We start from the raw sequence: 14,867 nt of genomic DNA on the forward strand, positions 1-14,867 counted from the left end.
GCTGACCTGTCTCTGCCTCTGGAGTACTGGAATAGACACCACCACACCCAGCTGTGTCTATTGTTTTTAACCATACTTATATATAAGATTATTATTATAACTTTTTAAAAACTAAGTTTAAAAAAAGTAAGAACAAATGTGGATCAGGGTAGGCTGGGGCTGTGGACCAGTTGGTAAAGTGCTTGCTTAGCTTGCACACGACCCTGGCGCCATAGTGACCAGGCATGATCACACACACATTATCCATCCTAGCACATAGAAGGTGGAGGCAGAAGTCTCGAATTCAAGTCGTCCCTGGATGTCAACCTGGGAAACATACGTTCCTAAACCAAAAACGGGGGAAGGAGGGAGCATTTGCAGGATCAACTCTGTAATAACCCCGACTGAAGTCTCTCCTTGTAGCGGCATACAATCACCCACGTTGCTTTTTGGTTGTTGTTGCCTGCACACAATTCAGAATGGAGCCATTGGCCTTGGCTGCAGTGTCCCCATAGAACTGTTGGTTACACCTTACTGCACACTTCCTTCCTTCCTTTCTTTTCTGGTTTTTTGACATGGGGTTTCTCTATCATGCAGCCCTGGCTGCTCTGGAACTCACTCTACAGACCAGGCTGGCCTCGAACTCAGAGATGCCCCAGCTGAGTGTTGGGATTAAAGGTGCCTGCACACACACTTTCAATAAGGCTTTAAGCACATGGGTGTGATGCCAGGAACTGAAGTGGAAAGCAGCGCTCACTAGAGGGCACTTGAGCATCACCGTCTGGCCACCGCTCTGCTGGTGACCACTGGCATTTGTTGGACTTATTAGCATCTGAGTCAAATTGATGACCTAGCACTAGAGGAAACTGAGTTCTGAAATGAGCTGCCCTTCTATCTTGATCGCAACAGACTTTGCAGACGAAGGGGAGGTCTAGCCTGAGTTCTGGAGAGCTGTACGTGCCTTATAGGTGTGAATTGGCCCTTTCCTATTAGTATCTTGAAAAGAAATTACAGGTCTTTCACAATTATAAATACAGAAGGGTTATTACATTGTCTGCAGTCCTCAGAACCATGTAGAGGTATAAACAGAAGCCACCGCCCAGGTCTGTGGACCAGCAGTGGGCCAATCAGTCAGCAAGTCTTCCCTGAGCACCAGCCAAGGCCCTAGGTTCCTCTTCTCTGTACTAGGCTGGCAGCAGAAAATAAGACACGGAGAGCGCCCGCCTGTCCAGGAGCCTGCTTTCCACCCATGTGACACAGACAAGAATCAGGTACCATCTCACAGAAAGCTGAACAAGCTGTATTTGCTGTAGAGCCATCATTTGAGCCGAGCCCTGAAGGGATGGATGAAAGGCAAGCAGATCAGAAATCTGGAAAGGGTGTTGGCAGTAGCACCCTGCGTGAGGAAAAATACAATATAGGGGAGGAAAGAGAAGTAAAATATTGGTTGGGAAGTCAGAGAATCGTGGGTCTAAGTATGTTGTTTGCAGGATGTTCAAACAAGTGGTCCCTCGAACCCTTATCATGCTTATTTATACACGGGGTCAAGTTCTGTGTTGGCACGCTGTTTGAGGTATTTATACATATGGCAGACTAGCAGTAAAGGGGGCTGTTAGAGCTGGGGGTAATTCAGTCAGTAACACAAGGAGCCGAGTTTGACACCCAGAACCCCTGTATGTGGCAGGGCAACTGACGATGGTAGTGTGTGCTGGGAGATAGGTCCCTGGAGCTCATTGGCCACCCAGCTTAGCCTAATTGGTGACCTCCAAGCCATTGAGAGACCCTGTCTTCAAAAAAAAAAAAAAAATTAAAGTAGATGATGCCTGAGAAAGGACACACCCAAGGTAATTCATTCTGACTTGCACGCACATGTGCACAAATGTGTATACATGCATGCATGTGTGTACTTGTGTATACATGTGTGCACATTCCTTTTGCCATGGATAGGCCCTTCTAAATGGTCTTCTCCTATCCCTGGTGACAGTGCCCATAAGTAAGGAGACAGACCCTCAGGTGGCACAAGGACACTATAGGACATGCCTGGTGGGCCTGAGGATGACGTGATGTCATCATAGACAATCTACCGAGGAGATCATCTGAGTCACAATTGTTGCTGGTGGGGGTGGTGTAACAAAATGCCCGAGAGAGAATCAGCCCGGAGGAAAGAAGGTTTGTATGGAACCAAGGTTCCTCTCATTATGGTGGGAGGCCATGGCAGAGCAGAGAAGCTCACTTTACGCTGTCCAGGAAGGGGGTGTGTAGCCCCCCACTTATTCCATCCAAACAACTGGCCTTGAGTAAGACACCCGTACTCAGAGCAAGTGCATGACACTTAGTTGATTCTCTATCCCCAGTCAATCAAACTCTGCCCGTGGATTACAGAACGCTGCCACTTTTATTGCATTTGTTTGTCTGTCTGTTCCTTAGACATGTGCATGCCGCTGCATCATGTGGAGGTCGGAGAACAACTTGTGGGACTTGATTCTCTCCCTCTACCATGTGGGTCCCAAGAAAAGAACTCAGGTTGCCAAGCTTGGTCACAACCCCCTTACTGCCGAGCCATCCCACATTATTTTTGCCACATTTATTGTTTCATTTGTGTTTTTTGCATATGTATGTAGATACAAGCATGTGCACAGTGGAGCACATAATGTGGAGGTCAAAGGCCAATTCTCTCCTCCTACTGTCGATTCTGAGGCTAGAACTCAGGTCATCAGGCTTGGCGGCAAGCCCCTGTACCTGCTGAGCCGTCCCGCTGCCCCACGCTCCTTTACTTTTAGAGCCATTCTTTGTTGCCTTTGGAAAATCACAAAAGCATGCTGGGCTTTATTTTCTGATTAAAGGGAGGTCACGAATGTTTGCTTTCTGGGACTGGGGCTGTAGCTCAGTTAGCGGAGTGCTTATGAGAATGCGCAGAGCTCAGGTTCTGATCCCCGGTGCTGTATAAACCCAGCATGGGGTACACACTTGTCCTCCCAGCACTTAGGAGGCAGAAGTTCAAGGCAAGAGTTCAAGGCCATCCTCAGACACACTGAGATCTCGTGTCCAGCCAGGCCTACAGGAGACCTTATCTCAAAAGTACAAAGGTTTGCTTTCTTCCGCAGATTCAGGAATGTTGGAACGTCAAGTGGCATTCTATATGTGGAAACTATGTCACGTAGGCCTGTGTGGTGTATTCATTACTGAATGCTTGGTTTGAATTTAGTTTTCTGGTGATGAGACCACTACCCAGTGACAACTTGCTCTCCTTCTCCACGGCCTTAAGTTAAGAGGAGCTCCGAGTTGTCTGTCAGATTTAGTTTCATCTTACTTAAGTCATAATCATCTTTCTATACGTGTATTTGGTTGGAAACACGGACTCCTCTCTTACAGAATGTTCCAGCCTAGTTCTGCCTCTGAGATCTGGCGCCATAGCTCTTGCAGAAATTACTCTTCTACCCAGCTGGGACTCCAGGGCTTGCTCATTGATTGACGGATAGATTTTCTTATTTTGACCTACACCAACACAAGAGCACTTACTTATGACTATGTAGTTCCAATTGAACTTTATAGTTTTTCCGATATGAGCCATTGCCGAGGCGCCCTTCTGGTGGCCACCACGCAGCACTGTAGAGCGACACTTCATTAATCCACGGGACTCAAGAGGGGCCCATACAGAGGGAAGCTTCCCACCTAGATTATACACACCCTGCTGAAAACTAGAGATCTAACACAACTCGTCATTTTTAAGGATTAGTCTCTTCTAAGCATTCAAAAATGTACCCATCACTTTGAATAATTCTGTGCTGTCTTACACAGGGCATATTGGGCCAACTTGGCTCAAAGTCAGAAGCCATGGGAATGGCATTTTTGTCTTTTGTGTTAAATGACCCAAGCTGCCATGTCATGCTATTGCCTGTGGGCCTCCTCCTGACATCTTAGGAATGGGGGGGGACACATGTAAACAGCTAGAACTCAGTGGAAAATGGTCCATAGACTGAGAATCACCAATCCTGAGCCCCAAGTCTGAAATGGCCCCAAGTCCAAAACTTCTGAGCCACCATCAAGGGGCCATGAGTAGAAAATTCTCTCCCCGTTCTCTTATGGTGAAGAGGATGGAAGAGGAAAGAAGGGAGGGGGAAGGCAATGAGGGAGGTAGAGATTGGCTGTGTAAGAGATACAGTCATAGGAATAGGGAGAGATGAATGGAGTATCAGAAGCTTTGTCATAGTGGGGGGGGGGCTCCCAATTTAAACTAGGTTGTACAGCATTGTCTCTGAGGATATGGAAGCCATGCGAAAGTAAACCACACAAATATTCAGGGAAGATGATTCCCAGGAGAGGGAATAACAATGAGAAGCTGGGGGTGGGAGGGGGGCTAGCAGCCCTGGAGCACAATGAGCAAGGGTAGGATGGAAGATGAGGCCCTGGTTTCCACCCCGTTTTATTGGCAGTTTACTGTCTGGATTTGATAGGAAACACAAACCTGTCTGGATAATTAAGAAGATTTAACTGCCCATTGACATCTGTGGTGGATTCTTCTCAGACACTGAAATCTGATGAGCTCAAGTCCCTGGATTAAACGGTTTGGTATTTGTGTGAACCCTGCGTACAGCCTCGTGTGGGCTCTCCGCTGCGGCGTATGTTGAGACCTCACAGTTAAGTCAATAGCTCTTGCACCATAATAGTCTAGAGCTGATGGGGTTGAGTCTACGCATGCTCACTACTGGTGTGGTTTTTAAAAAATGCCTAACATATGGCCACTTGGATACTTGTTTGGTTTGGTTTGGTTGGTTGTTTGGTTTGGGTTTTTTCTTTGTGATATTGCGAATTGAACTCAGGAACTCATGCATGCTAGGGAAGCGCTCTATGACTGAGCCATGCCCTAGGCCCTGGCTGAATCCACAGATAGGGAGTCTGTGTTAACAGGGAGGTGATTATATCCATTCTGATGAAGACGGAAGAGCTCAGGGAACAACGTGGCTCGAATTCATTGTCCAGTCGTGTTTGTTGAACATCTGTATGCCAGGCACATTCAGAGCTACTGGGAAGTCCAGATGTGTAGTGCTCTGTACTGGCCAGCACAGAAGCACTGCACACAGCTCCTCTGTTCTGTCATCTTGGACTTCTGTAAAGAAGGGTGGACTGACACAAGCTGGAATCGTCTGAGAGGAGGGAACCTCAACTGAGAAAATGCTTCCATAAGATCCGCTGTAGGCATCTTAATGACTGGTGGGGAGGACCCAACCCGTTGTGGGTGAGGCCATCCGTAGGCTGGTGGTCCTGGGCTTTATAGGAAAACAGACTGAGCAACCAGCTCCCCATCATGGCCTCTGCATCAGATCCTGCCTCCGGGATCCTGCCTTGTTTGAGTTCCTGCCCTGACTTCCCTAGAGTGATGGCGTGTTACCTGAAGTGTAAGCCAAACCCTTTTCTCCCAAGTTGCTGGCCATACTGTTCATCACAGCAACGATAGCCCTGGCTAAGATAAAGTGGAAAGAAACACAAACTACAGACAGGGTGGTGCTTATTAGGAAAGGAAAAATACAAAGTATGTCTATGACTGCCTCCTTCGGGAACCAGGGAAGACTTCCTAAAGGAAGTTACATTTGTAGCAAAACTGCTACTCTAACTAGGATGGTACAGGCCTGTAATCCTAGCTACTCGGGATGCTGAGACAAGAGAATGGTGAGTTCAAAGCTCGGTCGGCTAACTTCATGAGAACCTGTCTCAAAAAGAAGTGATTTGGAGGGGAAGGATCTAGCTAGCTTTCCTAGCATGTGGGTTCAACCCTAAGTAAGATTAACAAATACGGACAGTGGCATGAAGTGTAGTGTCTAAGCGGAGAACGGCCTTCACACGGACCCAGAGAGTAACAGTCCATGCAAACATCAGTGTTAGGAAAGGAGCAGGGATCCCAGGATGAAGAAGAGCCTGGGAGCCGAAGGTGCAGGCCTTACAGGCCTGGGAAGATTATGGGTGATGGGAAAGTAAGAAAGTGTTTTTAAGTAGGAGACAATCATCACTTTGGGAATCTTAACAGCTCCAGAATCTATCTTCTCCTGAAAAGAACACGTGTGTGTGTTTGTGTGTGTGTGTCTGTCTGTGTGTGTGTGTGTCTGTGTACATATATGTCCACAGGACCCAGAATCCAGTTCGAACAGAGCACACATGCTCTCAGGTGTTCTATAGGAATAGAGACAGGTTGGCTACAGGATCGAAAAAAAATTTTTTTTGGCGTGTGTTGTCTCTAACAGCTGAAAACACAAAACCCCTCAATAATTTAAGCTGCCATGCTGAGTGTCAGTGAAGCAAGCCACCTCACAGTAGTAGAATCTGAATCAGTGTCCTTTACTGGCCATGGGGACAGCCCAGGGCAAAATATTCTAGAAATACAGCAGGAATAAATGCTTCTTAGCACTCATTGGCAAAATGAATAAAGAAACCCTCTCTACACCCAGAGATTGTGCCCAGAGTGGGAGTGTAAGTAGCTGGTCTGTCTGAGCGGTGATGAGACATTAAAAACAAATCTGACACTGGGCTGGCAAGATGGCTCAGCAGGTAGAGCTGCCCACAGCCAAGGCTGTCAACATGAGTCTGATACCCAGGGCCTATATGGTGAAAATCAAAGTCCTCCAGTTGTTCTCTGACCTCCAGATATGCACCGTGGCATGCACATCACACCTGCATGCATGCAGACATACACGCATAAACCAGTTGTGTGTGGGTAGTTGCCAGTACGTGACCGCTGGGAACAAGCATGACAAAGCCAACTCAGCTCATGTGAAGCTCCCCATGGCAGACGACACACAGAGAGCAGAAAAGGCAGGACATTAGGGGCAACACGGGCAGAGCCGACAGTGACCGCAGTCCGACATTAGCGTGTTTATGAAGCGTGTGTCCGTGTGTGCTGTGTAGATCTGCTGTGTCACACGGCCCTGGGCGAAGCCTTGGCTTCGCCTTCTGCAGCGCCGTCTGATTCTCTAAGAACCTGGTGTGTTTCTTTGAGAGAGAAACGGCAGCGCAGTCTAGCTCAGCTGTACTCAATCTGAGTTGCCTTCCTCCCTACAAACCCGCACTTCAAAGCAAGGAACATAATGTACAATTTTTTAATGGCTCTAGACCCAGGCACTCAGACTCTCTGCTCTGCGCCTTACCTCAGTGTAAACACCTAATCAAGATTGCCTGCGCTCCAACAATAGCAGCCAAATGCAATTTGAGAGCCACAAGCCTTTGAAGTCCTCCCTGCAAAGGCCGGTTTTCTAGTCTGGGATAATGACATGCCATGATTGCTGTCTTTGTTGTATCTTTTCAGGACAGAAGCAATTATAGGCCCCAATTTAACAGAATAGACATTACACAGCTTACGATGCTCAAAATGCAATTTCATTTGATCATTTTCTCGATTTGATTGGTATTAATAGAATGGTTCACAAAAAAAAAAAGAAAAAGAAAGAGAAAAATAGCTGGCAGAGGTTGTGTCCCACTCCACTTTCAAAGAGCTAATGTAGAAGTATGTTTTACCTGCCCAGCAAGCTCGCCGGGGTGATGCAGCCAAGCTCCACCAAAACAGAGTGCACAGAGACGGTGTGTGTCCTTCGCTCCCTCGCAAAGGAAGCGGCCAGTGCTCTGTTGCTAATACGTAAAGTTTCTGACAGAAATATGTAAGCATGGTTGTCAATGGAAAATTAATGTCACTGATGATAAACCCCGTTATCTAATGCACATCCTGTATTTCTCTTTGAATTGTAAAAGCCGGAGAAGCTTCATTCCACTGGCCATCTCTCCTATTCCCTCCAGAAGACATTTTAAGCCTCTTTGAGATTAAAAGAGTAGCCTTGCCTGCTCAGGCAAGCTAGTCAGAATTTTTCCCTCTCTTGACCTCTGTTTCTCATTCAGGACAGAGTTGGTTTTTTTTTTTTTTCTTTAAACAAGTCGTGTTTCTGCTTAACATCATAATTAATAGTAATAAGCTGTATTATTACCTATTAATAGGAGATACACAGTAGCCATGGGTGGACACACATGCCTAGAACCCCAGTGCTTGGGAGGCCAACGCAGCAGGATGGAAGCCAGCCTACAACATAGCAAGACTCTGTCTCAAAAACAAAAAACAAAATAAACAAGCAATATAACAAAACCTTTGCAATGAAGCCAGTAACTGCTGTATTCTGTAATCCAGGATGCTTCTGGAAATAGTTGTGTGAGGGAAGCCCTGATGTAAATTTGGGAAGTGGCTCTTGACCTTCACTGAGCATCCTAAACTTCAGACGATTTTATGATATGAGAGGAGGATATGATATGATACTTGCAGAGGAGGCTATTCATTCAAAAGCAGAGGATCACTTCCATTTAGAAAGCATTCATGATCAAATAGTACATCCTTTGTCCTTATTTTAGGAATAAAAACTCAAGCAATTGCTTTATTATTATAATCGTGTATGTGTGCAATGAGTGAGCACATGCAACATGCACGCAACAGCACACATGTGGGTTCAGGGGAGAAGGTTACAAAGGTCAGTGCTCACCTTTGACCTCTACATATAAGGTTATCCGGTGTGCACACCAAACACTTTGTCCTCTAAGCCACTTCAAGAGCTCCAGGTCAACTTTTAATTATTTGAGCTTCCATATTGCCTACTTTCCTTTCCTGGTGTGTGTGTGTGTGTGTGTGTGTGTGTGTGTGTGTGTGTGTGTGTAGTAATTCGGATAGTTATTTCATGAACTTACTAGGGACAGATGAGTTTATACTCAAGTTAAAAGAAACACAGTGTTCCTTCTTGAACTATAGATGCCAAATGGAATGGAAAAGATCGAGATCGTCCTCATTGTCAAATATTTACCTAGCACATAATGGTCAACAAATATGTGTCCCTCTTAGTATTGAACATAAGCAGCAGAGGGAGAATTTGAACTCGAGCCTATCAGATCTGTTCCCTACGATCCAACATTCTTGCACATGGCCATTCCACGCTTCACAGCCCACCTCGAGAAATTTAACAAGATATGTACAAGGCCCTAAAGTTACATTTAAAAAATGAATAGTATCCATTTAGAAGGGCAGAGACTTGACATTTACAGGTAAGGAAACAGAAAGTAGCCACCAGAGCCCAGCCAGAGTAACAAGTCATGGTAAGAATGGTGAGGAATCTTGAGACAGAAACGTTAAGAAGAGTGGGTGTGGAGAGACTTGTGAGTTAGTTGGTACCAGGGTGGATGTGCTGTCTGGAAGGGGGGGCTCACCTAATCTATGTTACTCCAGAAAACAGAGGGATAGACAGTGTGAAAAAAAATGTGTCTGTTTCTGTAAGAGATTTCTGACTTGGAGGCTACTCGGGGATGGACACTCTGTTCATCATGCATCAAACAGATTTCTTTTTCTCCTCCTTAACCCCTGGAAGACCTTCGAATACTGACAAGTGGACATGGCCGGTCAGGAGGTGCAGGCAAACCGATGAGTGTCTACTAGAGTTGGCATGGATGTCCTGGAGCTTGACATGGCTCATTTCCAGGTTCTCTCCCTACCCTGAGACGGTAGAATTTTAAGTCGGTGTCTGCTGGGCATTCTAACACCACCATTCTGTACAGCTCAGAGAAAAATAGTCAGTGGAGGGCTGTTACTGTCGCACCGCTGTAATCAAAATACTCGCGAAAACAGGTCAAAGAAAAAAGCTCTGCTTTGGCTTACGGTTTCAGAGGTTCATTCTGTAGTTAATTAGGTTCCACTCATCCTGGGCTGACGGTGAGGCAGAAGACCATGGCTGCACCATATGGAGCAAGATGCTCTTTGCACTGGGTATTCAGGAAGCAGACCCAGGTGGCCTTCAAAGGCTCACTCCCAGTAGCCTGTGTTCTCCAACTAGGACCCACCTCCTAAAGTTTCCACCACCTCCCACCATCTCTCCATCCTTCTGCCTCATCTTCCCAAGGAGGAAAAGACAGGTGTGTACCACGGCACCTGCCTATTAAAATGGGCCTTGTCAGGTAGATGATTTTACTCGACAGTGTGGGCGCGTTTACAGTAGGCTAGGCTAAGCTGTGCTGTCCAGCTGGTTAGGGATATGTCTTAGTTAGGGTTTATGTTGCTATGGTAAAGCACCATGACCAAAAGCAATGTAGGGAGGAAAGAGTTTAGTTCATCTTACAACTCTGAGGTCATACTCCATCACTGAGGAAAATCAAGGCAAGAACTCAAGGCAGGAACCTGGAGGCAGGAACGGAAGCAGAGGCCACAGCATAATCCTGCTGATTGGCTTGCTCAGTTTGCTTTCTTATACAACTCAGGACCATCAGCCCAGTAGTGGCACTGTTTACAGTGAGATGGGCCCTCCCACACCAATCATCCATCAAGAAAATGCCCCACAGGCCAATTTGGAGGGGCCATTTTCTCAACTGAGGGTCCCTCTTTCCAAAAGACCCTAGCTTGTGTCAAGTTGACAAATGCAGTTAATTAAATGCATTTTAAAAAATTTATGATGCATTTATCAGAACAAACTCCCCATTGTAAGTCAAAGGTATGAAATCGTCATATTTCTCATGCTGGGATCAACTGATATTTTTGGTCTCCTGTTCTAATAACTGTCCTAAAGTTGGGTCTTTTGACCAGGCATGAGACATTTAAACAAGGAGTACTTGGGCCTCAAAACACCAATTTTCTCTTCACACCTGCATGAGAGAACACTGTTTCCATCTTCTTCAAGAGCAATCCAGGTCCCTCTAGTGATTTCTATCTCAGATTTCCCCAAAACCTCAGGTGTTGGAGGCTTGGTCCCCACCTGATGGTGCTATCAGGAGATGGTAAACACTTGAGGAGCTAGGGTCTAGTTGGGGGGAATCAGTTATATGGTTGTGTCCTTAAAGAGTACAGCAAGACGCTAGCCTCTTCCTCCTCCATGTCCCCTGCTTCCTGGCTGCTGTAAGGTAAACCACCTTGTTCCATGCTGTACTCCCCACCATGATATTCTGCCTCACCCCAGGCCCCAAAAGAGCAGGGCTAAGTAGCCATGGACTGAACCTTCCGCAACCATGCATTCGAATAAATGCTTCCTCATTTGAGATGGTTTATCTTGTATTTTCTCATCGCAGCCATGAAAGGTTGACTGGCATAAGTGCCTGAGAGCTGAAACAATGGACCCTTGCAGTAAACCACCAGACACAAAGCCTATCTCTGCAGAACCTCTCTCTAGAGTACACAGCTTTGAACCCCGTGTCTGTAGGGCGGAAACGAACCCTCTTAGGATGCGGTGCGTGCCACTTACTGTGCAATGTGCTTTGCCCTCTCAGATCGCCCACCCCATCAGAGGCACTGGCAAGATGACTGTCCAGAGCGACAAAGGAGTTGAAGACACTTCCGCGGATCCGGAGGACAAATGGCATCAGAGAGCAAAACAGCTCAAGGTCGTCTGCTAGATTGTGTGTTAAGTGTGCTTCAAGTGATCCCACTGGATATAAGGGATGGCTGTCGCTGAGTTCTTGTCACTTAAGGGTTTCTTTTGTGCTTAGAATCTTACCTAGCATCCTGTGCTGAAGACTGCCTTCTGCCAAGGCGTGCCATAGCTTGCATGCTTGCTCTGCCAGCAACCCTACCTGCATTTTAAAAGGTCCCCAGTCCCAGAACACCCTCGTTTCACACTCCAAGCACACAGAGACCAAAACCTCTCACAGAGGGAAGGGATGAGAGATATACAGGGAGAAAATAATGTTTCTTCTGGGAGTTAGTAGCTGCCCAGTAGACCCAGGTGACGTTGTCCCTAAAGCTGATGGAATCCTTCAGAGCCTCACCAGGCTTTGTTTCCAGAGTGTTCAATCTTACCAACTGGTAACTTAGTATGATGGCATCCTTCTTGTCCATGGCACTTGTAAGTGATTTAAAGGCAGGAGTAATTGTTCCACTATTTCTAGAAGAAATAGAAAAATCATTGGGATCTGATTTTTTTTTTCCTGAGTCAGTGCATGGAATTATAGGGAGTCATTCTTGGATCAGGTTCCACCCCTTACCTAAGAAAGGATGAGCATAGCAGCATGCCTTCAATTTCAGCATCCTAGTACTTAGAGGCAGAGGCAGGCAGACCTCTGTTAGTCTGAGGTCAACCTGCTATACGTAGCAAGTTCCAGGCCAGTCAATGCTACATTGTGAGACCTTGTTTCAAGGGTGGGGAGAGGGAGAGCTGATCCTTTTGAAATAGCCAGTTAAAATCACACATGAAGTAACTGTAAAGTTAAAACCAATAACGTTCATCCAAGCATCAGAGACATTGACATCCCAAACCCTCTCTTGCCCTTACCATATCTACAGGCTGCTGATAGAATTGAAATAAGTAAATAGTCACTCCCCCAGAACTTCCTAAAAGCCAATGTCAGGGAAGTCACATCAACAAGTAGAAAAGACAGGGACTGAAGTGTCTCCTGGCAGCGGGATGTGGGGGACAGGACCTGCCAGAGAGCATCGGCTTCATCACAATTTTTATGTCAGATTCCTGTGCCTACTTAAGATCTTTACCCCCTGGTTAAGCCTTCTCTGTGAACCTTTTCCCAGGCCGAGTTGTCCTACAGCATCCTGTGTTCTCCTGTGGGTCTCCACAGGTTCCATTTCATGACTGTGCCCAAACTGAAGGCGTCAGTTGCTCAGGGACCATGCAGGGCAGTGTGTGGAAGTATATCCCTGGCCACAAGAGCCTTCCAGGTGTCCTGAGGATTAAATGAAGTCTTCCCAGACCCAAAACAAAACCACCAATGATAGCATCATGCAAAGTCACGTGGAGCCCTTCACTAATCATGGTCAAGTCCCTGTGATCGGCCCCTTTTCCCACCTTCCCGAAGAACTATGCATTTAGACCTATCAACACTAGCAGTAGCTCTGAATTGCTTCTGTTTATCTGACCTGAGCTCTTCCTTGCTGACAATTTCGTTAATAATTCATGCCAGGTGTTTCTTAATAATATTAAATAAAATGTGGAACCTAAGCTCACATTTTATTTTTAGCTCACAAAAGATAAAGATAATAATACAACAGAAAGTTGTCTGGGTCAGAGGTGATCTTGGAGCCTAGGCACAAGTTCCAGGACCGCAGGGCCCAATCAGGGCAGCTAAAAGCAGCAGTGGCCTCTGTGTTAGAGGAGATGAGCATCTAGTTAGAGTAAGAGTGTGTGTTCTTCCGTTTGCTTATGACACATGAACTATAGGATGGAAGCAGCCAGACGGCGCCTTTCACAGAGCTAGTGGACGGCGCAGTGTGCGTGGACATGGATGACGAAGGAAGAGTCTCACTATAACGCCCCCTTCCCAGCTTTAGGCCTTGAGATTTCCCAGTGCCGGCACTCCACATGTGACATGAAAACCTACTGCCATTAAGCCGTTAGTGGGAGTGCATGGAGGGTAGACCAATTGCCAGCGTGTTTAACAAAAGAATCCTGGTGAGAACAGAATGAAGTCGCGGATTTCCGCACTGATGGAGATTAAAAAGCCTGAGAATGGCTTTGTATATTAACTTCAGGGAGCTCGGGCCTCACCACCTGAAGAGTGACACCTGATGCCTCAATTGTAGGGTAATAAATCTCCAGCCAGCAGCAGATCTCAAGTAGGCTACTTGGGAGGTGAGAGGGAATCGTATCAACCCATCAATGTCTTCCTTTCCGAGCACAGAAATGCTAACTCTGGGCACTTATGACCACCTGAATGGAGGATTTACCTCTCGAGACAACTCAGGTTTGGTAAAATGATGAGTCTTTGGCCTTTGTTGACAAAGCACCCTGTGACGAGGGCCACTGCACTCTGAATCGTCAGCAACAAAAGTAACAAGGTGACTAGAATCACGTGGCAACCAGAACATCAGACATAGTTCCCTAGAAAAGGAACTTCTCCTGGGTTGTTCTTTTTTTTTCTGAAGGGAATAAACAGAAAAAAAAAACCTGGGGAAATATAAGTCAGGTGACAACCGAAAGTCTCTAATTAGTCCTTTATTCCCCTAAAGAGCGAAAGGCTGAACAAACGTTGCAAAGAATGGCGCGATTGCTCAGTATGAGTTAGAGTTTATAGATCATAGCAAAGAATAGCTTGTTCAACATTAACTAACGTGAGGACAGCATGACAAGAGCCACTGTATGTCAGAAACACACCTGTGAGACTATAAAGTAGCAATGTCTGAGCCAGCAAAATGGCTCAGCAAGCAAAGGTGCTTGCCACCGAGCGTGACAATGTGAATGCGTTCCAGCCCTGAGACCCACGAGGTGGAAGGGGAGAACTGACACCTGCATCCTTATCAGGTTGCAGTCCTCTGATGCCACACATGCACTATAGCATGAGTGCAGCCGCATGGGTATGTGTGCACATGCACACAAATAACTGTAATTTAAAAAACCGTGAACAGGTTTGAGAGGCCACTACAAAGAAGAAGACACTTGGAGTCACGTATTGGGAGTGTCTTGGCTCACGCTTCCCATGCAACTTGATAGACCATGTAGAAGAAACCATTTTTCTTACCTGGATATTTAAGGAAAGGTGTTTGCTATTTTTGTCAGTTTTTTAAGGTGGGAGACAACTACAGTTGAAAGCTGAAAATGTACAAGCGCCAATGAGAGCCTGGTCAATCCTCAAAGAGCTCGAATTCAAAAGAAAACGTGCTACATTTCAAACCAAGTTTATCTAACCAATCTGCGGTTACAAGCAATGCTCTGTATTACTGTTGTACATTAACAGACTTTAAATTTGGCATCCTAATGTGGTTTTATTAGACTCGGGGACCATGATTACTATTTGAGAGCAGGCAGAGGCTCATATTGTCAGCCTGCAGGTTGTATCAGGGGAGAGAAATAAAGCCTAAAGCCATATCATCATGCTGCAATCTTTCTTCCCAACTAACTAGAGCAAATCTGAGCAAGAAAAGGCATGCTCTGCCCAGTTTGAGTATTTTC

At 46.1% G+C, this 14,867-nt stretch overlaps 1 protein-coding gene across 1 annotated transcript in view; it reads left to right on the forward strand.

Moving 5' to 3' along the window:
• The window catches only part of Jhy (junctional cadherin complex regulator), a 63,698-nt gene that overhangs the window by 20,642 nt on the left and 28,189 nt on the right, over positions 1-14,867 (forward strand). The window contains exon 3 of the mRNA XM_050133533.1: positions 11,242-11,355. Coding sequence (XP_049989490.1) covers positions 11,242-11,355 — 114 coding nt within the window. The remainder of the gene's footprint in view (positions 1-11,241; positions 11,356-14,867) is intronic.

This window comes from Alexandromys fortis, unplaced genomic scaffold (assembly GCF_014885135.2).
Source record: "Alexandromys fortis isolate MF-2015 unplaced genomic scaffold, M_Fortis_MF-2015_v1.1 scaffold_231, whole genome shotgun sequence".
Taxonomy (NCBI): domain Eukaryota; kingdom Metazoa; phylum Chordata; class Mammalia; order Rodentia; family Cricetidae; genus Alexandromys; species Alexandromys fortis.